This window comes from Leptopilina boulardi, unplaced genomic scaffold (genome assembly GCF_019393585.1).
Source record: "Leptopilina boulardi isolate dan_hultmark-lab unplaced genomic scaffold, ZJU_Lbou_2.1 LbouV2_72, whole genome shotgun sequence".
Classification (NCBI taxonomy): domain Eukaryota; kingdom Metazoa; phylum Arthropoda; class Insecta; order Hymenoptera; family Figitidae; genus Leptopilina; species Leptopilina boulardi.
Genome location: NW_026138019.1, coordinates 310,233 through 336,201, shown reverse-complemented (window position 1 = coordinate 336,201; position 25,969 = coordinate 310,233). Strand labels below are relative to the sequence as shown.

Sequence of the window (25,969 nt, the reverse complement as noted above, 5' to 3'; positions counted from 1 at the left end):
AAGCATAAGTTACAAATATTTTCCATCTCCAATTGGATTTTAATTCTTTCTATTAAATTTCAAACATAATTTAATAATAATTTAATAATAATAATAATAATAATAATACTAAAAAATTCTATTAATATTTGATTTATATGATTAAAGAAATAATTCAATTGAATGTATGATTATAAAATTTAATTGATATTGAACATTTCAAAGGATGAAAAATTCAGTAAAAAATATTCTATTTTTTGATTTGAATTTTTAAATCATCAAGAAATTTATTGAATTTAACGCTTATTTATAAAACTTCGAGTTTTTATTAAATTTTCCAAAGAATGAAAAATCAAGTCAAAATATATTGATATACATATTTATTATATTTTATTTGAACATAGCAATCTGGAATACACTTTTAATTTATCGATGCATCAAAAGAGAACGAAAAATGAACGTATAATAAAAGTAACTTAAATTTATCCTTTATCAAAAATTAACGAATCGTTAATTACATTTTGTAAATTTGTTACAATTGATTTTATATATATATATATATATATATATTGCATAAAAAAATCTCAATTATGCAATAAAAAGTAAAAAATAACTGCCCAATATTTGTATTGAGGACATTTTTTTTAAAAACGTTTTTATTTGTCCGACTAAAACTTATTTTTTCCACTAATTGAAAATTATATTACTTTGCAATAATTTAAAGAAAACTTATACTTAATAGTAAAATTCAAAGAATTTGGAAAAACTTTGTGTCTGACTGCAACAGTCTTTTACTACTGATAAAAACTAACTTTATGTGAATTTTGAAAATCTGAAACTTATTTATGTCTTAAACTTAACTATCTTAACTTAGTCTGAAACTACTAATTAAAACTGAAATAGTTCCAAAAATTCTGTATAAATAAACAATACCTTTTTGATACAAAATTAGAATTAGAAATTTGAAATGTTGATCGAAACTGACTCTTGCTAAAAAATTAGAATATTTGTCTGACTACACCTTACTTTTATCACTGATTTTAAAATTTATTTCCTAATTGATTTCATAAACTGTCTTTTATTACTGAATTCCAGTAGAAAATTAATTCTTTTTCATGTAGCGGATAAAATGTGAAAAATAAGGAAAGTTATAAGGAATATGTTTAAAAAAAAAAACGCTTGGAAACATGACAGAGGACCAAAGTTATGGAGGATCGCGTCTCCGTTAGGTCGCTGCTCATTAATCGAAGATCGATCGTCCCCTGAGAAGTGATTAACGTCATCTTAAGTCTCTAGAGAAGAATCGTCGTCGTCCTCGTTGTCGTCGTTTTCGTCGTCGTCGTCGTCGTCGCTGTTAATTCAACGAAGAGCCTGGTAACAGCTATCCATCTTATATACGTCACGTGACTATACACGGTGGCGTTGAAGTATTAGAGCGAAAGGAGACACGAGGCATAATTTCCTACTGGAGCCATAATGAATAAGAGCTGTGGTTGCATAGTTACATCACGTGTCAGAGAAACTTACTCGTCATCTTGCATTTGCACACATACCCACACACAAATGTCGTGTTTCATTTCGCTTTACCAAGTATTATAACGACCACGAAAACGACAACATTCTGCGATTTCGTGGTATCAAGTGCTTCCAAAAGTACAAAAGGTCCCTTCTACCTTCTTGTCTTACCAGTACTTCAAACTAATGTACTTTAAACTTTAAACCACGTTCTAGTCCCCAAGTCATTTCTTACAAAAAAAAAAAATTATTTTCATTCCTACAAAGAGAATTATCCTTCTCAGAGAATCCAAGTGTTTTTAAATTGAATTTAATATTAACATGAATGAGGAATACTTATGAAAATTTATTTATTTATAAAAAGAGATATTTCCTAATAGCAAAAAGTTAAATAGTAAAAAACAGAATGATTTAAATTAACAAAAGTAAAATTGACGAAGGAGTGGAATTAAAAGATAAATCTTGAGAAATAAATACAATAATGACCAATAACAAAGAATAAAATGTGCACATTGCAATGAAAGAATAATGACATAACAAAAAATGTAATAAACGCAGAGTGCATAATAATAATAATTTAATTATACACTAAAACAATGTTCGTATTCTATTTAGAAAAAAAAATCCAATAATCTCACATCGTCAAACTATATATTAATATTATATAGAATTATAAAAAGAGATAATAAAAATGATGTTTTAAAAATGATTATCCGGCATATAAATTAATTATTCCATTTTCTCTGACAGTTATATGTTATATATATATATATATATATATTATATAAGGGTTGAGAAATACAAAATGAACTTTCTAGAAAGGGATATTTTACGCGAAAGACTTCTCTCTGTTTCCGGAAGCGGATGTCGTTTACGGTATTGTTCGGCAAGAGGAAAAGCACCGAATAAACACGACGTCTTACGGGGGTCGTGTTAAAGTCCAACTCGGCAACGTGCTGCAAATAACTCGTTCACTTCGTAGACATTCTATACATATATATATATATATATATATATATACACAGAAACTGGCAGGGAACATCGAATAAAAGGGTTGGTGTGCATCACACTCCATTGAGCATTGGAAAATTATTCGACGCTCTCTCTCTCTCCCTTTTACATATTTATTTATTTAGATCTGCGCAGAAAATTGCCAAACGATGACTTCTTTAATAAAAGAAGCTTCGACCTTATCTTTTTCTAATATATATTTTTTACTCCATTCATTAATTTTTTTTCCCCCCAAATTTTCTTACGGATTATTATTAATTAAAAAACAAAATAATAATAAAATATCTCAATTTTTGCCATGGGAGAAAATTAAGAAAAATCAAAATTTCTTTTCGTTCCTCTCTAATATATAAAAAAAAATAGAAATTCAATTATTTATTGACTAATTTTAACCCTTTTTTAGAGTTTCGTGGCTCAGGCCCGAAAGCCTTATAATTTCGCTTTGGCGTCCGTCTGTCCGTCCGTCGTACACTCGTACGGTTGCCATGGTAATAGTTACCATAGCAACCGTTTCCATGAAAAATGTTACCATAGCAACCGTTTCTATGACAATTGTTACTATGGCAACCGTTACTATTACCTTTTTTTCCTTACACTGTTTTCTTGAAAGTATTAATTTGATACCGAATTGGATCAAATTGATCCAAATATTGGAATAAATTCGTTGCGATTTAATACTTTCAAATTAACAGTGTAGTAGTGTTTACAAAAATATAAAAATATTTTCTGAAAAAATAAATAGAAATTTACAATTTTATATTTTTTTGTATGCTTGCATTATTGTTATACAAATGCCATAGTGAAATGTAAAATAACAATTTAAAAGCTATTTTATTGTTAGGTAAATGATTAGAGTATAAAACGTGGAAATTGAATTTTAAAAATGTGAATCAACAGTTGATGTCTTTTGTGTGTTCAGTTGCTTTATATGACGCTCTCTATATGAGAAATGCATTCTATTCAGACCATCAACCTTTGCCGCACAGATTTTACCCTTGCATTCTGTAACGAAGCGTTACAAGTATGGTTATGCATTTGCATGGAAACGTTCTGGAACAGAGAGAAAGAGAGAGAGAGAGAGAGAAACCAGAGGAGAAAAGCAACTACTATAGTTGGTGGTTATAACAACAATCTGGACCTCCACAAAACACCACATATGTAGGCGACATTTTACACTTACCATTGACGAGGAAACACGCAAATATTCAAAAACAAATATATTCTCACAAAATTGTTTAATATCACAAGTGAAATGAAGCAATTTCCATATCAGAATTTTTTAATATTAAAAAAAAAATTCATATTTTTATAAAATCGGTACTATATAAAATTAATGCGAGTAAGGAAAGGATTGAAATAAAATAACCCCTATTTCGAACAATTGTTCCCTTTTAAAATCAAATTTCACGAATTGGTCATTTCTTTTAATTAAAAACTTTCCTTCGTTCACAAACTTGAAAATCATTCATATAATACATATTTAAAAAAAAAAAAGTCGAACGCAGGTAACTAGGTAGAAATTAATTACAAAAGCAATTTAACTTATACCTATTGTTTAGCCTCACGGTGTGTATACATTCCATAATTTTACCGAATGGCAACTGCCGGAGGTGTGTGTATCCATTGGAAAAGTTTGCCAAGTTAATTTCCTGATCGCCTGTTGATTTCGCGTGTTAAAAGAAGAAAGAGAAAGAAAAGGGTTGGTATCACTCTCTTTTTGCAAAAAAAAAAAAAAAAAATATATCCTTTTTTTTCAAAAGAATTTCTCTGACGTTTCCCTTTCTCTGACGCAATAGTGTTCTCACAGATCCTCGAATCGTTCGTGCGACAAAAGTTTATTGATTCACTGGGAAATCATTCGCCATTTGTATTCTGTTAACGCGCTTTGACTTATTCTCCTTACTTCATACTACCTTAAAGATTTATTCACGCGAAATATGAAACAAAAAGAAAAATTTTCTTGTAAATTGATTCAGTTAATTAAATTATGTTAACAATTTTTTTTTTTTTTTTTTTTGTTCTAGTTTTCTATTCTACTTGGTTTATTCAAATTTTCTGGAATGTAATTTTTGAAAGTAATAAAAAAAAAAGGGAAAAATTATTTAAATGGAGCAAAGTGAAGAGAAGTATATTTTCGATGAATGTATGTTTTCATAAGCAGTAGCTACTATGAGGAGATGTTTTTTCTGCGTTTTTATATATATATACCCAACCATTGCTTGAAATTTCCTAGACGATATTCAACTTATATTTGAAGATTTGCCTTTGAGGAGTTCTTTGCCAACACGCCTTCGGAGTGCCTGACTTACATAAGTCGACTGTTGCGAAAAAGAAGCGTGCGGGTAAAGTCATCCGTCAGGATTTCGAACGACGTGAAACGAGATTGGATACAAAAGGGTGCGTTGCTTCGTCTTCCATGTAAGATATCGACTGGAGACTATTTTCCTTTGCAAAAAAAAAAAAAAAATAACTACCATATATAGTAGCCAATTTAATATTTTTTTTTTGCAATTCTAATACAAGTTTAAAAAAAAATTCAAGTATTACATCTCAGCAGTAAATAATTTTAATTCTTTGAAAAGAATTTTTCTACAAAATTTGAAAAAATATTTGCCGATATAGAAGCCATTTGACGCTGTAAGACGTTTTGTATTACAGATAGTGAACGCTAGGAGCGCCACCTTCGCGTCACGTGACCACGTTATTAATTCAATTACTGAAAACTATTCATTAAGAGTAAATTCTGACTAATTTTAATAATTGATAGTTTTATCGTTCTATTAATTCCTAAAAAGTTGATAAACTAATTCGTTAAAATATTGAATTGAAAAAAAAAATTCTAACTCAGATTCGGAGATTGCATATTTTTTTTACATTCAAATATTTACTACAAATAATTATGCATCCAGTTTGCAAAAAAAAAAACGTATTTTCGAAAACAATTTCCTCAAGTTTAGACGAGATTTTTTTTTTTACCTTTTTTTGAACATAGGGTTTTGATCCACATTTGGCTCTGATCCACGTTTTGCATCCAAAGTTCAATTGTGGATCAGTGCCAAACACGGTTAAGTCATGGCAAATAGTATAACATCGGAAAAAAAGCATCTTTTCGTTATTATTAACATTTTTTTTTTTAATATTTCAAAAATAATTTTATTTATTCATAAAAAAATAAAATAAAATAAAAAGTAGCAAAAGAATATTATTATTAATATATGAATTATTAAAAAAAGAAAATTATGAAATATTTTATTATTTAAATGTTAAAATATATATTTAAATGAAACATTCTCTCTATAGGGAATTATTTTTTTAATTATTAAATTGAAATTCAATTCTTTTTTATTAAAAAAAAAAAAGATGATAAATAAAATTTGTTTTCCACACATGTATTTTAATTGAAAAGGAGAATTTTTCTTTTTTTTTTTTTTAAATGTGAATGTGCGCGCATAATTTTCACATCACGCGGTGTAAAGCTCATCACGTGTGTTATTTTGCGTGATCAGTGTTGAAGTACACACTCGAATTCAAATGAGTGAACCTGCTTAACGTGTCGTTTCATCACGCATGGCTATTTGCATAACTGCAAGCTTTACCACAGAATGGGAATCACCCCAGTGGCAATGCAGAGGAACGTCGCGTGTGCGCAAGCGACAAATACTTTCTTTTTAACTCGCATGTCCGCGAATAATTAGCTAACTTGTCCATGACTAAACGTTCTGGGTTTCTTGTCGACAATTAAATATATATATATATTGCAAATTACATACACAAACACCTCTTTCCAATATTTACATTTTATTCCATTATTTCACACGTGTAAATTATTTATATTCTCTTTCAATTTATTTTCCCCATGATGTTTTTCCAATATTTTCTTAATTATCAAATTATTATTATTATTTGGCGTTATGAAATTTTTAATTATTATTTTTATTATTCGTTTACTTATAAAAACTTTATTAAAAAAAAAATATTAAATAAAGTTTTAGTAAATATTCTGATTAAAGAAACATTTTTGAAAATATGGATTACAAGATATAAAAAAATATATTAATTTACAAAATTTGTTGGTTCGATGTTAGAATAAAATTTTATTTTTATATCAGAAAAGTGGAACATTAATCAAGAATGAATATATTAAATTATTCATTTTTAATATAATAAAGTTAATTCAAATAAATCCAAATGCTCAGAAAATAAAATCCAAGAATTTTTATTGGACATAATTATTCAATGAATAATTTTTACAAATTTATATATATATATATATATATATATATATCGGTACGGTATATTCTCCACAGGAAAAAAATAGATGGTCAATCAAGAGAGAATAAATTAAAAAAGAAATTCAATAATTCCTCAATTTATATGTGAAATTAATTGAATAATATATTTAATTAAGTTTAATTGATGAATAAAATATAATATTCAAAGTATATCCTCTGTACAATGTTAATGAATATCAATGAAATATTTCTCAGGTCTTTGTTTAAAAATTAAGTCAAATTAAATAATACTCTTCTAAATTATATTAAAACACTAATTTAAAAGTATTAAATCCAAATTTTTTTTTTATTTCAATTTGATACTTTTAAATGGGTGAATTAAAATGTTTTTTTTATTTTTTTGTTACAAATTTATTACATATATTTACAATATATATATATTATTATTAAATAAATTTTTTTATATTATTATTTAGAAAAAACTTACCTCCTATGACGAAAATATGAGAGAAGAAGATTCCGATAAATAGAAGAAGAAATGAAGTTGTCATAGTTTCTCCCTTTGTCGCGCACGCACTTAATTTTTTTTTTTTTTTTGTCGCTTTTTATAATGCACACCTTATTCCTTAACACTGACACACTCGCGCGTTAACACACACGAAAAAAAAAAAATCTACGCGTGCCGAAGACCAGATTCTGACTGGCTTGACGCGACTGAGAATCCTGCAGGAGTAACATGACACGCATGCGTTTCAGCTTCCACGTGCCAGCATTCGCACCCTTCAGCTGCTCCTGAGGGAGGAAGTGAGATGACTATACAATATCTTTTGCCTATATAGCTTTCTCTCTCCCTTCACCATGCCCTACCTCAATCCCTCCCACACACACACACACACATACATAGAAGCTTTAAACATCAGCTGTTAGATTAATCAGAAAGTTTCCACTTCGGTCATGGCAATTACTGTACTAACTCATTTAGATCTTCCATCGATTTGATTTAGTGTCTCACCGATTTCAATGGGTTGAGTTACCAAAGTACCGCAAGTTAACAAAATTTTAAACTGAATTTCTATTTCATTTCGAAACAACTCTATTAATTCTGATCTGTTTTTTTTTCACCCAAAAAAAACTTTTAACCCTTTATACCAATTATAGTAACAAATTTAATTTTTTAATAAAATAATTGCTCAAAAATTTAAAATAAAGAACAGAAATACTGCAGATAAAAATTGGAAATTAAAATATAAAATAAATATTCGAAAATTCAGGATATCCTATGGATATCCTAATTTCTTTGAACCAAATTCCCAATGACAATAGGTGTCAGAACATTTAAAGAAAAATAATGTTAATTTAAACAATTGAACCGCTAGCGACCAAAAGGGTTAATGCGTGACTCATTGGCCCCCTCATTCAGCGAGTTTCCTACAATATTCCAGGGGCCAATGAAAACCTCGCGTGTAGGCCCTTTTGATTACCGGCGATTCAATTAACAAAAATTAAAATCTTTTCATATTTAAAAATATTTTTAAAAATGGTAGAAAACTATTAATAAGAATATTTCAAAAATTAATTAATTTAAAAATGTGGTTCCGAGTTGATATAGGGACTATTATAGATAAAGTGAAAAATAGATCTAAATTTTGAAAAATATGAACCTCTATTTTTTATTATATATATACATATATCGCAATTACAATTATAATAATAGAATATACTTAGCTTTTGTAAAATGTCTGTAGAATACATAATTAAAACCAATAAATTATACTTTTCGAAAAAAAAAAGTATTTTAAGCTCAGGACCATAAATTTATCCGAGGTTTTAATTTAGCAGAGTGTCTGGGTTAGACATGTCACTATAGCAGTAGTAGAAAGAGTGAGATTTTCGCAGGCAGTGAAATAAATTTAATGTGGCGAAACTATCGTTGAAAAAAAGAGCTTGACCGCACAATTTCGAGTTTGCCAATATTTTCTTTTATTTCTTTCAAAATAAGGATTCGAAATTTTTTAATTTGTATTATAAAAAAATAATATTTTAACTAGCAATATTAAACGCGCGCAAGCGCGCCAAATTGAATATTTAATTGTTTGTTATAAAGAAATTAAAGATTAATATTATCAATAATAATTTAAATTTATTAGAATATTATTTCATATTAAATGATAATAATGAAAATTATTATTATATGTTATTAAATTATATACATAAAATTGAATTATTATCCAAAATCAACTTAAATTAAATTATTATCCAAAATTTCAATTAAAATTTTATTATTTTCCAAAATTTCGAGTCAAAATTAATTATTATCAAAATTTTCAATCAACAATCAACTAAAATTAATTATTATCAAAATTTTCAATCAACTAAGATTAAATTATTTTCAATATTTTCAATTTAAAATTCAATTATTTACAAAGTTTTCAATTTAAAATGAAATAAAATTCAATTATTTTTTAAAATTTTTATTCAAAATTAATTATCGAAATTTTCAATTAAAAATGAACTTAAATTAAATTATTATCGAAAATTTCAATTAAAATTCAATTATTACCCGAAATTTTAATCCAAAATCAACTTAAATTAAATTATTATCCAAAATTTCAATTAAAATTTTATTATTTTCCAAAATTTCGAGTCAAAATTAATTATTATCAAAATTTTCAATCAGCAATCAACTAAAATTAATTATTTTCAAATTTTCAATCAACAATCAACTAAAATTAAATTATTTTCCAAATTTTCAATTTAAAATTCAATTATTTACCAAGTTTTCAATTTAAAATTAAATAAAATTCAAATATTACCCGAAATTTTAATTCAACATCAACTTAAATTAAATTATTATCCAAAATTTCAATTAAAATTCAATTATTTTCCAAAATTTCGAGTCAAAATTAATTATTATCAAAATTTTTAATCAACAATCAACTAAAATTAATTATTATCAAAATTTTCAATCAACTAAGATTAAATTATTTTCAATATTTTCAATTTAAAATTCAATTATTTACCAAGTTATCAATTTAAAATGAAATAAAATTCAATTATTTTTTAAAATTTTTATTCAAAATTAATTATCGAAATTTTCAATTAAAAATGAACTTAAATTAAATTATTATCGAAAATTTCAATTAAAATTCAATTATTACCCGAAATTTTAATCCAAAATCAACTTAAATTAAATTATTATCCAAAATTTCAATTAAAATTTTATTATTTTCCAAAATTTCGAGTCAAAATTAATTATTATCAAAATTTTCAATCAGCAATCAACTAAAATTAATTATTTTCAAATTTTCAATCAACAATCAACTAAAATTAAATTATTTTCAAATTTTCAATTTAAAATTCAATTATTTACCAAGTTTTCAATTTAAAATAAAATAAAATTCAATTATTTTTTAAAATTTCGATTCAAAATTAATTATCGAAACAATGCCAAAAAAACATTGAAAAATTTTAACCAACACAAATTAATGTCAAACAATACATTTAAAAAAAACAAAAGACCTATAACAAATACTAACTTCAGGTGTGGACAGAATGAACGAAAGATATTCACGATTATTATATGTAATTTAATTTTTTCCCTTTGATTTTTTTATGCAAAAAAAAAAAAAATGAAAATTACAATAATATTGATGTAATGTCTACAACTTTGAGAATTGATGTTTTCCTCACGTAAGGAATACAAATAAAATAATAAAAGAGGGATTGAAAATAAAAGAGGGCTGTAGAAATATGTGTGCGGAGTGTCAGGAAGTCTGGTTTACTGTAACTGCCTGTGAGAGGACATTTTTTAAACACTTATGGAAAAGGCAACAGGAAATTCAGCAACTGACAACTCATACTACCTGTGGGATCCTTCGCACGTGCTAGTAAAGTGCAAGATAATGAGACTAATAACTTGGGTTGAAAGCCTCTCACGTAGTTCGTAATCATAGGTCGAGAGTACAAATGCTTCCGGGTGCTGTACCTTTAATAGTAATATACACCAACCGCATGTGAACGCGACTCATCGGATTTCTAATTCTAATAAATATTTCAGAAAGCCCCGCTTTAGACGCATTCGTGAAGTGCCAGCAAATGGTTCCCATTTCATTGATCTTGATCTCATGGCACGTAAGAGGGAAAAAAAAAAGAATTGGCTATAAAATACTCCATATAAAGATAGTGATGCGATGCGAAACATTTCGATGGATTTTAATGTCCAGCAGAATGACGATATTCTTGTCTAAACGACTTTTGTTTAACATCAACTTAAAAGGTAATTTTATTATCATAAACAGAAAATAAAGGTCGTTTTTTTTAAATAATCGTTTTTTGATTTTAATACCTAGGAGTAATTAACAGTTATAAAATTTTTCCAGCCATGGGGGATCGAACCCTGGACTATGGAGACGCAAAGCCTGTAACTTACCACGTTGCTACGATTACTTACTTCTTAATAATATATTTGAAATTTTTTTTTTTTTCTTTAAAATTGATTTTATTAGTTTCCAAATAATTTCTAGTTAAAAGAAATTAAAGAAATAAAAAGAAAATAAAGAAGAAGAAAGGAAAAAAAAGAATGTAAAGACATTTTTAAAAAAAAAAGTTTTGATATAAGAAGAAGTACCAGAGAAAGAGGAATTAAGAATTCTAAAGAAGGGGGGAATTTAAAAAAGAGATATAAAAAAAAGACGAATAGAGATGAAAACAAAGAGAGTAGATATGGTAAAAAAGGGCTATAAGGAGACTATTAAAAAGTTAAGAAAAGAAAAAAATGACACTTCATTGACGGCGACAATTTTTTTACGTATATAAATTCTACTATTAACTTATAAATAAAAAATTACTAATAAGAAATAAAAAAAATAAATAATACAAAAATTATTAATAATTTAATAAAAAATTAATAATAAATAAAAATCATTGAAAATCTTCAATAGTTGACTAAATTTTTTTTCTGTTGGTTTAATTTTGATTTTGAAATATAATATTTCACTTCTAATTTCACGCAGTATATATATATATATAAAGTAATTAATTTATTTTTAACGATATTTTCTTATATAACATAAAATAGTGTCATGTGAAGGAAAATTCTCACATTTCGGGGAAAATATAATCGCATTATCTGCCTAATATCATTGAAGTGGGTCTTAAAGGGAAGTGGAAGATTTCTCATGAGCGATATTTTCAACGGCGCAAAGGTGAAGAGAAAAATAACGACTCGTAGATAAATCAAGGCCTTACCCCCAGAATCTCTGTACAAATGATCGCTAGTTTCACCGAGGCAGACCAAAGTGTTCACACTCGACGAAATTACATCAAGCACCCCATATATATATATATGTATATAGTTTCTTGTTCAATATAATCTTCTTGATAAATTACAATAGTATAAAAATTTATAAATTCATTAAATTGTATTAAATAATAAAAATTTTTATTTATAAATTATATATGAAAATTTTTTCATTTATTTTTAATTCCCCTTTTTGAATGTTAAATTATTTCAAAATAAATTGAAATCATCCTTTGATCTATATTATAAAATAAAATTATAATATAATGCAATTGAAAAACTTTGGGTTTTTTTGCGTGGATTTTTGTCTAAAACTATTTCTCAGTCCTCTTAAGTAAAAACATTGATTTTCGCTTAACTCATTTTGAGGTTTTTCTCAAGTAGTATAAGTATGGTTCCCTAAGAAAAGTTTTCCATTTTCTCTCCATGGAACAAAGCAAAGTAGCGCGGGTATGAAACGCAAAGGGTGTCTTCAAGTTTTAAGCCAATAACGAGCTGGCGGAAGAAATTAAAGTACTTTCTCGGAGTCAGCTACGCAGTTTCACACGATACCGAAACAAGTGGGTAATGAATTATTGAAATTGTTCTGCAGATTAGATTTCAACGCTCCAGAAAATTGTTCTGAAATACTCGTCTATATAGGATCAATTCCCGCCCCCCCCAACCCTTTCGTTATCCTTTTTTTTTTTAATCATTAGACGAATTAAATCCATTTTGAAAACTATTTTTATTTATTTTAATTGTTTTAGCCGAAAATTTTAAATGTTTTGTATTTTTTTTTTAATTCTGTTATATTCCTAAGAGCAGAGAGAATTAATTTATACAGTAGGAAAATTTAAATAATAATGTAGTTATTTGACATTCATGAATAATGGGGTGGGGGGGGCTAAGGAAGAAGAGAGAGAGAGAGGTGAGATTTATTAAATCAGTGTGAGTAATCTTATCTCATGCGTGATACCCATGACGGTGAAAGACATTATTCAAGCTGTAAGCACCTGAATTCAGTGAAAGCCTTTTTCCCCCCTTCTTTATTTCGTAAGCGCAATGATTTCACCATCAGTACCGCGACAAGCCAAGAGCTTTCGTCGCATTATCAAGGTACTTGTGTTTTGAATAATGTTAGTTTTCCATTGTCCTCGTTCAGTCATCTCATAAATCATCCAGTAAATTAAACCCTCTTAAGATATCGACCCAATTCTAAATGGCAATTTAATAAAGTTCATCACAAAATGATCATTATTTTCATTTACCCATTGTTTGTAAATTAATAATGTCAATTTAATTTTCTTTTTTTATAATTCGTAATTATTGACAATTTTAATGTATTATTTACAATAATACCAATTGAAATTTTAAAAGTTCTTTACCATATTGTAAAATTTACCAAAATAGTTTATAGTATTTACAATATATAGATAGCAGTATTCACAAACTAGATTGTATTTATAATTTGGACTATTTAAAATTTGGAATGAACTAGTTTCAATTTTTGTATATTTATACAAAACATAATTTATAATTCGAAAATTGTATAATTTACAATATTTATTATAAATATTCCAAAGTAAATTCTCATTATTCAGCGCTATCAAATTAATGTTCATTATTAACAATCAAATTAATTTCAATATTTTACTAACAAGACTTTTATTAACAATTTAATAAAATGAATATCTCCCTCGATGACAAAGCCACTGAAAACATACATCATTTTTACTTTGTAAAATAATATGACAAATATTTGTATTTTAATAAAATTGTAATTAACATAAAAATGTAATTAAACATAAAATATATGTATTTTCCAAAAAGTACGTGATTAAATGATTTAAAAGTCAATTACCTTTGTTCTCCAATTTTTCATTATAGATAAAAAAAAACTATGAAAAAAATAGATACAATCGTAATAAAAAATGCCTCGAATTCGGTTGGGCCAAAAGTGATAAGTGACGCATGTGCGTTTGCCCGTGACATATTGTCGTGTCATTTTGCCAGCTCTCGAAAAATGCATCCTGACAGTTTGCAAACACGGGGAATGAAATTTCATTTCTCTGATGCTTGAAACAAATATGAAACTCGCATCATTCTCTGTACCATCGTCACGTATTTGACCATCAATCGACTTCGTCTGCACCATGACAAAAAAAAAATGTAAAAAAAAAAACTTTTTTGTTGTGTTAATAGAAAAAAACTTTGTATGAAAAAAATATTCAGTGTAATAAAAATACTCCTGTTGATATAAACAAAAATTCTATATATTTTTTATAACAATAATTTTCTACAAAAAGTTTTAAAATTATTTCATTGATTTGTTTTTTTTTTATTACAAGAGATGCTTTTTTGAAAATAATACTGATAGAAATGTTTTCTGTTTGAATAAAATAAAAAAGGAATAATAGGAAATCGAACAAATTCTTTTGGTATTTCTTCTTTCATTTTTCGGAGACGTCATTTCTTTTTTTTAAACTATAATATTATCGGTCCTTTCTAGAGCAACTATATATATATATAGAGAATCGGTGAATCCTGACAATATTTTAGTGAAGTATCTAAGAAGTGAAATGAAATGTAGAGGGCGAGAGGCGTGACTTCGAACTCATACAAGTCGCAGCAGATGTTACAATATTTACTGCGAACCAGAATTTCTGATATCGCAATCTTTTCATGTTCCAATACCGCTTAATAATCTTTAGCATCAACTAATGACAGAAAAGAAATTTATTAATAAAATTCTTATTATTATAGATATAATATTAGGAAATTTTTTTTTTTTTTTGATTATACAATAATCATTGCCAAAAAAATGTACAATTGATTTCACTTCAAAGATTTCACACGCAAATTTACCTCTTACTTCCAGACAGTTTGTCTTAGAATTCTAATTACTCTCGAGAGTACATGAAAGTCTATTAAGCGGGTAGTTAGATAATTCCCTCTCAAACCAGCGAACCCTACGGATTTTCCTGAAGATACTGCAAAATTTAATCAGCCATAAACAGGATCTATAAAATTTTCCCAGAATCCAAAACTTAATCTTTTTCGTTTTCTTCATTGTCATCTTTGTATAATAAAAAAATATCAATCTAAAAAACAATATTTCTCTAAAAAAAATAAACTTTTATCTCATTACAAGAGAAAGGTAAATTACATCAAAATGTACTAAAATGGTAATTCACTAAAGCTGCTTTTAAAGTGAAGCTTTATTTAAGTTCGATTGACTTTGAAATTTAAATCGTTTCCTCCTGTGTGGTTGTATATAAAAAAAAAAAAAAAAAAAAAAATCTTACGAGTGTTGAAGCTGTATACTTTTCAACCAATATCTTATCCATGGAAGACGCATGGTCGCTGCTAATATGACATTTGAAATATGATGTAGTTCCCAGCAGCGAAGTCGTATAAAAGTATAGGATGTCAGAGAAAGCTAAAAAAGACACTAAAAAATGAAATCAAATAACGAGTCACCAAGCAATGAAAAAGTAACTTGATATAAAATAAGATCAATTTAATGCGAAGAAAATGAAGTTAGCGCAATTTCTCTAACTATATATTATTAAATTAATTTTTTCCTATTTTCATTTCAAAAAAAAAAAATATTCTCAATCAATTATTATAATTATTAATAATAGTAACTACAATTTTATTTGTTTGGACCAATAAAATTTTGTTTAATTTAGTTTTTGTTTTGACAAATCACAGGAAACTATAAAGGGAAACATAATATTAAAGGGCTAATGCTCGTTAAAAAGTTGACTCTGATCATCCGTTTAACCGATCGGATTGTAGAGTGTCCGCAGCTCGATCGGATTACGACTCGGTCGACTAATTTCCGGAGCGTGTTTGCCAGATTAACCTCCTTTCGGCCCTAATATCCGTAATCTCCTGTCGTCTCCTATCATGAAACAACGCTTCCGAATTCTATGCTCGTTTCCAACACTCACCTTATCATGGAAGATCATAACACTGAGCGAGAGGAATATTCTCCATATGCAAAAAGGAAAACGCATAATATATAATATTGCAATATGTGCGCACATGAAATATTATTCGATACAAAAAAAAAATTTTCACTATATTCGTCAATATAAATTTTTTTTTTTAATTCTTATGTAACTGTTACATACCAAATAGAACAAAATCTAACGCAGTGTTAGGTAATAAAAATTTAATAAAGTAACAAAAACTGACTTGGTAAAAAATTTTCATTTTTTGAAAAAAAAGAAGTAACAGCAATAAAAGGTATTTGTTATATTTTTTTTCTATTTTTTCACTTATATAACTTTGTGTTTGAAAAAACGTAAAAAGGATATAAATAGAAAAGTGAATAAAGAACATTGTCACCGCCATACTTTAGAATATATATATGTATATATATATACATACATATACACACATATATATATATATAAAAGCAAGTGAAACTAGTTGAAACGAATCCCCTATTCCACATCCAGAAAATTTAGGTATTCTCGTAGCAGGCTCCGAACTCGGAGCCAGTTTAGAGTCCTTGCGCCGCGTATCTGATTTCAATGTGGTTCAGTTACGTGCTTCAAATCAAAAACACGAACGTTATTTCAGCACGTGGACCCAACTTTTCTCTCTTTTTCGTTTTACCCAGGCTCTCTACTCTTCATCCATCCTTTCACCCTCCCCCCCCCCTCTCGGTCCCCCTCATGTTACCCATTTTAACTCCTTTTTCCTATATATCTATGTATCTTTCTTCAACCATACAAAAATACCGGACGTAGCATCTCACTCTTTTTTTTCATTTTTTTTTTTTTTTTTGAGCACCCTGAGCTACTCTGACATTGCACACACATTCCCCCCCTCCCCCTCTCCCGCACAAATGCCACCTTATAAACTTTTATTTTCGAGAACAGTATCCGCCAAGCGACGAAACGTTTCAAGGGAAGGAGAGTATGTTCTGTCAAGCTGTCGCTGAAAGGGAGCATGCCTGCCAACTTATGGGACACGTACAATGCCAGCGAGGAATATTGCTAACCCCCCCCCTCCCAACCTACGCCCCCTCAACTCTTTTGCTATGTCTACTTATTTTCTACCTCTCTGGCCACCCAGGGCCAACCTGAGAGCTATATCATTCCTCTTTTTCTGATATATATGTGTGTGTGTGAGTGTCTGTGACCTTCTGCTGGGACTATTTTCCCAGATATTGAAATTGTATTAAGCATAGAGATGAAGAGGAGGAAGAAGGAGAAAAAGAAGAAGACACGAGGCGTTCAATAGAACGGATACTTTGTAATATCTTGAAATGTCATTGTAACCAGAATATCAAAAAAAAGGAGGAAAAAATAAATTCAAACATTTTTTTATGTACTATGGCATTGACATTCTGATGAAGAAGAATTTTGATATGGGGAATAGAGGAGAAATGTTCGCTTTAAAAACCCGTACAAGTTGTATAATGAATAAATATTTTAAAGCAGTAAATACATTTTTTCATTGAAACATATTAAATTCATTGATCCCAAAAAACTCCGGGGTAACAAGTTTCAAACGAATTGGATCGATTTAAAAAATTTTTCCTCCATATTGGAGCCGCCATTTTGTATTTTTGAAAAACTAACGTCAAATTCGTTGTCAGCGACCCTGAAAATCCCTAAGTAACAATTTTTCAACGAATTGGATCGATTTTTAAAATATTTCGTCCATATTGGATCCGACATTTTGAATTTTGAGAAACTGACACTGAATTTGTTATCAGCGACTCTGGAATTTTTAAACCAATTGGATCGTTTTTAAAAAAATTTTCCGCCATATTGGAGCCGCCATTTTGAATTTTGAAAAACTTTCACCGAATTCGCAATCAGCGACCCCGAAATCCCGTGAATAACAAGTTTCAAGCGATTTGAATCGTTTTTAAAAAAAATCTTTCTTCATATTGAAGCCGCCATTTTGAATTTTGAGAAACTAACGCCAGGTTCGCAATCAGCGGTCCCGAAAATCCCTAGGTAACAATTTTCAAATAAATTGGATCGATTTTTAAAAATTATTCCTTCATATTGGATCCGCCATTTTGAATTTTGAAAAACTTTCACCGAATTCACAATCAGCGACCCCGAAATCCCGTGAATAACAAGTTTCAAGCGATTTGAATCGTTTTAAAAAAAAATCTTTCTTCATATTGGAGCCGCCATTTTGAATTTTGAGAAACTAACGCCAAGTTCGCAATCAGCGGCCCCGAAAATCCCTAGGTAACAATTTTCAAATAAATTGGATCGATTTTTAAAAATTATTCCTTCATATTGAATCCGCCATTTTGAATTTTGAAAAACTAACACTAAATTCGTTATCAGCGACCCTAAAAACCCCTAGATAACAATTTCCAAATAAATTGGATCGATTTTTAATAATTCTTCGGCCATATTGAATCAACCATTTTGAATTTTGAGAAACTCTACATATATTCGTAATCAGTCTATTTTTGTCTATTTTTCACTATTGATTTATAGAAACTGTGATGTTTAAAATAATGTGTTTTTACAACTATTCTTTAAAAATCACTTTCGACTATATTAAAATGATCATTTCCTCTTCAGCAGGAAATCCGTTTTTGCAAAAATAGTCCACGAAAGTACAAAATTAATTTTGTCACCGCGAAAATAATAAATTATTCAAACAAACCTAATTTTATAGTCGAATGTAATCAATTATTCAACATAATTACAAATTGTGTAAAAATCTAAAAAAAAAATATATAAAAAAATTATTTTTACTATATTGGCACAACTATATATATACACACAATTGAAAATATTTTCCAGAAATAGTTCAATATTTTCTGAGTTAGCAATGTGAATTATAAATAATGAAAAAAAAGCATCGAAAATCATATGGCCTTAAACAAAAAAATCAATATGAAATTATTCTGTTTTTTTTTTATTCTTCAAACAAATTCAATTGAAACAAATATTGTTGAAAATCTAAAATATGAAAGTTTTTCAGTATTTATATTTTTGTCGAATTAAAAAAAAAGACTTCATTGTTATATAAAACTCGTAGAATATAATTGAATAAAAATTTTTTCAAAAGAACTAATAAATCTGATATCATTTTGAAAATATTATATTTTATTCTCATTTTCTCTCTATATTTATTTTCCTGCAAATATTAATAGAGAAAATCATTTTACCATTAATATTTATTTGTATTAAAATTATATAAATGACTTTGAAATACCTACATATTTTGTGACTTTTTTTTATTATCGAAAGTATTACACATCATAATAATATCAATAATTCAAGCGGAACTTCTCATAAAAAATTTAATCATTGATTATTTTAATCCTATATACGTGTTGCATTAACATTAAGAACTTGATAAAACATTACGATTCCCTTATCTTTCCTCGTCAAGCCCATCATTTTTCGTGTACATATCAATATTAAGCATCACTCGTTTACAAATTAAAAAAAAAAAAGAAACGCGAAGCCAAATATGTTATTTGAGAAATTATTGTACGTATCCTAAAATGCGGTAATTATTCGATTTTTAATTGAAAAAAAACATAATGAAGAATAATAATATACTATACAGTTGTATCTAAATTATTCAAAGTATTATAAATACTTTATTATACAATGTCTCGATTTCCGGTACATTTTCTCTGAATCGTTAATATTATAAATAATATTAATTAACTCTAATTATAATATTTTATATTCATTAAAATTTTATTATATCAGATTTTGGTTAATAAAAATTATTTCAATAATATTTAAATTTATATTGGTAAATAAAAAATTATTAATTTAACTATTTATTTATTTAATAAATAAATTTGTTTATTATTTTTATTATTATAATAAAAAAATTAGGTATTTGTTAAAATCATATTTGTATATATAATTATTATATGTATCTAGTGATGAATGTAAAAATTATTTTATTTATAATTTTTCTATATAGATGAAGAAATTGAATTTGTTTGATTAGTGCTGCCATCCTTCATGGAAGAGAGTTGAATGCTTAACAATGATAAAAATACCAGTGGAAAACTCTCTTACCATGTGTCGTTCACTTGCCCATTGAAAAATTGTGTTCGTCGGTACAAAATGGTTTAAAGTACCTTCTGTCGAATTGTAGGATTCTTCCGATATTGCAGGGTCCTTGCTCTCCTTGTTGATAACATCGACCATCAGGCCAATAAATAAGATTTCCCCTACAATACCTTTGATACAACTTGATGTACTCGATTTGATCGGGAAAATAAATATTCTCAATATCAATTTCCAATTGAGAAAAAACAAATTCAATTCCAATAAATAGAAAAATAAACAATAGAAACGAAAATCGCTTCATTATTTATTTATTTTTTTTTTTATTTTTACAACCTGGTTCCCCTGTAACATAAAGAAATTGTAATAATTAATTTATAATTTGTTCTTATTTTTTAAAAATTAATTCAATATTATTAATTTATTTTGTTGTTTTCTTGATTATTCCAAAATTTGATAAATTTTATTTTATTTTAAAAGAAAACATTTTAAAAAATTTTATTTTTAACCCTGATATTTTTAATTTATTAAAAAAAAAAAATTTTTTTTTCCTATTTAATTTGAAACAATTTCAAGACTTCTTTTTCATCTTCTCGATTAAAAGGTTTATTCTCTTTTTTTTTACAAAGCAATTAAATTGAAATGAAGAAATTGTATATCTCAAGTGAACCGAATAATAATAAAGATGATTTTTTAGGAGGAATCAAGTCTATTGCAATGGGCTCATCATGAAATCATTCTGAAGCGACGAATAAGCACTTGACGAGTTTCCCCTTTTTTTTATGAGAATTTTATTTCATCGCAATCCGGTACTTTATTTTAAGGGGGAAACAATTCGCGTTTCTACGAGTCCACGCAACATCGATACATTATCATCTCTAGCGTACTTTTCTCTCTCTCTCTCTTTCTTTCCATGTGGAATGAGAGAAATACCCCAGAGCCATTGAGCGAAAAGAGCGTTTTCCATAGTCGTAGGTTAAAAAAAAAAAAAAAAAAAAATTGTAAATGAAAATGCTCCATCGATCTGTAACCTCCTGATATGAAAGAACAATGTAACTTTCCAACTTTCCTGGGAATAAAGTGTAGACTACTCTCCTGACTTTTCTCGCTCTTTTCGAATTAGAAAAAAAGCGGAAAACATTACAAATCTATCTCGCAATGCAACTTTTCAACTTTCATGGGAATAAAATGCAGACTAAAATTTATATTCTTTTTTTTTTTGATAAATGAAATGAAAAAAATATTTATCTTTTTCAACAGGAAAAAATATTATTAATGAGAAAATTATGGAAATTAGATGTTTTTTATTGTGATACAATAATTTTCTAGCTGACGAATGAGGAAGTGAATTTCTGATTTATATTTAACCTACTATTGTTTGTGACAATCAGCAAATTTTACAAGATTACAATTAAAATTACGATTACAACTAGATTGTATGATTAATTGATACTATAATTAATATTAACAATTATAACTTGAATCGATTCTAAAATTTCTGATACAGTAAAAAAAATTCTAATTCTCGGGATTCGAACCTAACAATATTAAAAATACTGCAATTAACACTTTCGGCTAAATCATTTTTGAAAAATGCTTCTACTGTTGTTTGTTAATTTTTTAAATTATCAAGGAAAATTAATTCTTGAAATAGATAGTTTGAATAAAAAATCACTTTTTAAAATTTGAAATGTTGATCAGAATGTAAAAAAATTAAATTAAAAAAATTCTTTTATAACTCAATTTAAATTTTAAAAGAGACCAACGCACACACAACCCTTGTAATTATAGTTATATTATAATACAGTATAATTAAGTTAACGATAATACGAATCATTAGAAAAACATGAGTTCAGAGTGAGAAAAAAATTAAAGGCTCATGCAGTGAATTAAATTCAAACAATAAAAAATCGCGTGAGTAATGAAGGACATGTTTTTTTTAGTCACGAAATATTTAAAATATTGCGTGTCACATGCGCGAAGTTCTTAAATACTTTGGTGCGAATTATTATAAGCTTGGCATTTTTCCGCAAATATAAAGTGTAACTATTTTTACTATTTTTTTTTTTACTATTTCTTTTTTATTGTAAATATTTTGTATATATTGTATGTATATAGACATCCATTGTAAATTCGCCACGGGGTTAAAACTAATTTATTGTCTCTACAGAATGTTTCGTGGTCCTAGATGTACGAGATGCTGTAATTTTTAAAAAAAAGTACCAACTGCCTACAAAAACATGCAATCGCGGAAATGAAATAGTACATCCACTTTTGTTCCAACGTACGTTGTGTGTTTAACATGACCTGCTTGACCACTTAAACAAATCACTTTTCTTTATTCATAAAGTTGTATTTTTATTCTTCGAATTAGCGATCCATTGATAATTAATTTTTTTAAAGTTTTATTTACTGTTTCTCTACTGCAGTGAAAAATAATTTTTATAGAAAATACCGGATAAATTTTTTTTACTTTTAATAAAGTAATCAGAAGGTATCAAATTGATAACAAAGTATCAAATTGTTGAGATAGAACTACATTTTGATCCCCTTTATAGAATCAATTTGATGAAATAAAAATTTGGTATTAGTCTAGAAATACTTTTCACAGAAATATTTATTTTGCAATAGAGATATATATTTGTGAAATTTATTTCTAATTAAATGGAAACTGAAATGATTTTTCGTCTTTTTAAATACTTGTTATATTCAGTTTTTTTTTTTTATGTCCATGAGCCCTTCTCGTCGAGATTCTACTCAGCGTCTATCGATCATTCGTGTAATTGGAAAGGTTGCTTCATAGTGACGTTATCAGAATTCAAAGGAAACACCAGCACACATGTTCAATATGAGAGATGATTTTTCGAACACTGCGACACATGAAAGACACGACAAATTGCGAAGCAGATGAGAAAAACAGTATTGACAGTGTAGTCGTGGGAAAAAACATTTTTTTTTTTCAAAAATATTTTTTATATATATCCTATACAAAAGACTTTTTCTAACTTGATTAATTTTATTCCAAAAATTTTATTCCATATATTTGAAATTATAATTTTCGTATGTACATAAAGGAAAGTATTAAAAACAGAAAAAAAAATTAGAAAAAATGTAATAAATTTTTAATTATTTTTTTAAATTTCACTCCTGTAAAAGAATTTCAAACAGAAAGACTAATTTTCATGAAAAGTATTTATGACTGATTTTCACGAAAATTAATTAGAGGAATGAAATTGATTATAAATGAAAAAATTATTGACAGCATTATTAATGGTGGAAATATAATAATGGTGAAATGTTGAGAAAAGCGATTTTCATTGGAACATCAGTTGCATTTCTCAGTGAAATTCCGATAATCATTTATATATATTGAATTTAAATTAAATTTAATTTTAATTAATTATAAAATGAATAAAAAAAAAATTGATTATAAATTTTTTTCAACAATTAGGAAATTTTTTTACAAGGGAAGACAAAATATATATATATAATATTGGAAAATAAATTGTAGATTTGAGAAATTTTGACATAAACTATTTGTTAATTGAGAAATAGAGGACGTAATTTATATAAATTGGATGCAGAGCCGTTAAATTGTAATGACGTAAAGGGTCGAGAACCACAAATGCAAATCATTTTCTGTAATTTAGATTCAACTTACTCGCACACCCAAAACGTTGCTTCAGAGACAACAAGATTAACGATTACTTCACACTTGCATGGCACACTATAACCATCTATTTCGACCAGAGAAATTACACTTTCCGAACATTCAGTCACTCCACTAATGTCATTTTAATAATAAAGTGTGCACTGTGTGAATTCAACGCCAAATCGCGTTTATGTGAATCCAAGAACTTGAAACGACTGGTACATATCAAAAAGCCTTGAAACATAATCTGTGGTCATAGACACTCACAGGATTGTAAAATGGAAGGAGAACTTTATGTAGAAAGAGTAGGGGACAAAAAAAGGTATTACGCATTAAAAAAATAAATTCCTTCAAGTGAAAAAAGCAAGGTCAACATTTTTACAGAAAATTTAGCAAAAAAATGTATTCAAAAATTTTTTAATTTATTTATTCAAAAAATTTGTAAATACTTGTCATTTAAATATATTTTTCCATTGTGAGACAGAAATAATAATTTTATTTATTAATTATTAACAAAAATATAATAATTTATAATGATTTATTACTGAATTTATTGTAATTATAATCAATTTTCATTATTATTATTTTATTATTTATTTAATTACAATGTTCATCAGTAAATAAATGATTAATAATAATTTATTTATGATAAAAGTAATTTTCATTCTACTTTTATTGTTTTTAATTTAATTTTTTTGGCAAAATAATAATGAAATTTTAACAAAAAAACTATTAGCAAAGAAAATTTATTTTCAAAATGAATAAAAACCTTTTTTTTTTTTTTTTAATTAGAAAATGTTCTTTTATTCACCTTACCGCAGAAATGCAGAGACTTTAATCCTCTCAGGGATAATGTATCACTGAGAAATTTAAAACTCGTTCTTCTCATCTGAAATTATCTCGAACATATCCTTCGTCATGAAGCTAAAAATAATACACCACACTAACATTTAATGAGTTTAATTAATTAGTTATATATTTGCATTTAATTAATTAATTTTTAATACTGTCATTCGTGATTGAAAAAAAAATCGTTTTCCCGTTAAAACATTTTTCTTTTGTCAATGTAATACGTGATTTTTTTTTTTTTTTTACGGTTTACTCGAAGAGGAAATGTTACTCTCGAAAGACTGCTGGTGAGAATCACGTCACTACAATTTGTGACAAGGAAGGGGATTCCCAGGGACAGTGATGAGACATGATGATCTTTTTTGCACACTTATCGACAATAATCGAGAGATATTATTATAAATGATTGGCAGTTTCTTTTGCTTTAATAATTTTTTTTTCCAAAGAAATAAAAATACAAAGTTTCGATCATATATCAAAATTAAAATTTGTAATTATTGTCTATAAAATCCAAAAGTTTCAAATTATATAAAATATATAAAATATTTATTAGTTTTTTTTTTTTTGCCTTCATGCATTTATATTTTCTCGACGTGCGGTAATTTTTTTTTCTGTAAAAAAAATGCGACTAACAAATGAATTATTATTTTTATTTTAACTTTAATTGAAATTAATGGAGATATACTGCTCGGCTGATTATCCAGCATTGCAAAACCGCCGAGGAGCTTTATTCCGCTAATCAATTTTCCCCAATTAATGATATGTGGAAACATGAAATTTGCCTACTTTGCTTTATTTGCGCACAAATGCATATAAACTGAAATGCAAAAAAAAAATTGCTTGAATAAATTTACTTCATAAATGTGTAATAATTTAAAAAAAAAAACAAAACTGGAATTTCATAAGAAATTTTTAAAATATTTTTTAATGCTTTATATTAGTTATGGAAATAGAACAAAAAAGAGAAAAAAAATATATAGATTTTTAAATTATTTATAATAAATTATTAATTTTTTGTTCCTAGGTTTTTTTAATTTTTGAAAAAAAAAACATTTTCAATGATTAAACATTTTGAAAAATAGCCAGCTTTTTATTTATGATATTTTAAAACTATACTTTCACCTTTCCTCCATCTCTTGAGAAAAGTGAAATATTCTCTCGTCATAAAATAGACGTTCATATAAGGCACGTGCGCCAAGGATCCGAAGCATTGGCTAGGTGTGTTTTCCAACTTTATTCTCGAGAGAACAAAATTATTCATTTTTCGCGGGATACTTGTGTGTATTTTTTTTTTAGTACTTCTATATATTTTTTTAAATTTCTCTTCCTGGAGAAATCTTTAACATAAAAAAAAAATCATTTTACAGAAATTTGTCTTCTATTTTTTGTTTAAAAATTTTTTTTTTTTTTATCTGGT

General features: G+C 27.0%; 1 protein-coding gene and 1 long non-coding RNA gene across 6 annotated transcripts in view; both read right to left on the bottom strand.

The window, feature by feature from the left end:
- The window catches only part of LOC127290590 (lachesin-like), a 163,275-nt gene extending 155,768 nt beyond the window's left edge, over nucleotides 1-7,507 (bottom strand). The window contains exon 1 of the mRNA XM_051319276.1: nucleotides 7,225-7,507. Coding sequence (XP_051175233.1) covers nucleotides 7,225-7,288 — 64 coding nt within the window. The 5' untranslated portion in view covers nucleotides 7,289-7,507. The remainder of the gene's footprint in view (nucleotides 1-7,224) is intronic.
- An 11,728-nt stretch (nucleotides 7,508-19,235) lies between these two features.
- LOC127290608 (uncharacterized) lies at nucleotides 19,236-24,819 on the bottom strand. Of its 5 annotated transcripts, XR_007844395.1 has the most exons (4): nucleotides 24,711-24,796; nucleotides 24,515-24,627; nucleotides 23,713-23,937; nucleotides 19,236-20,396 (listed from the first exon to the last, which is right to left on the bottom strand). It is a non-coding gene; the product is annotated as an uncharacterized LOC127290608 (long non-coding RNA). The 5 variants fall into 5 exon arrangements; XR_007844393.1 differs by having other exon boundaries at nucleotides 23,713-23,950; nucleotides 24,515-24,819; XR_007844394.1 differs by having other exon boundaries at nucleotides 23,713-23,950; nucleotides 24,520-24,819.
- Nucleotides 24,820-25,969: the final 1,150 nt, after the last annotated feature.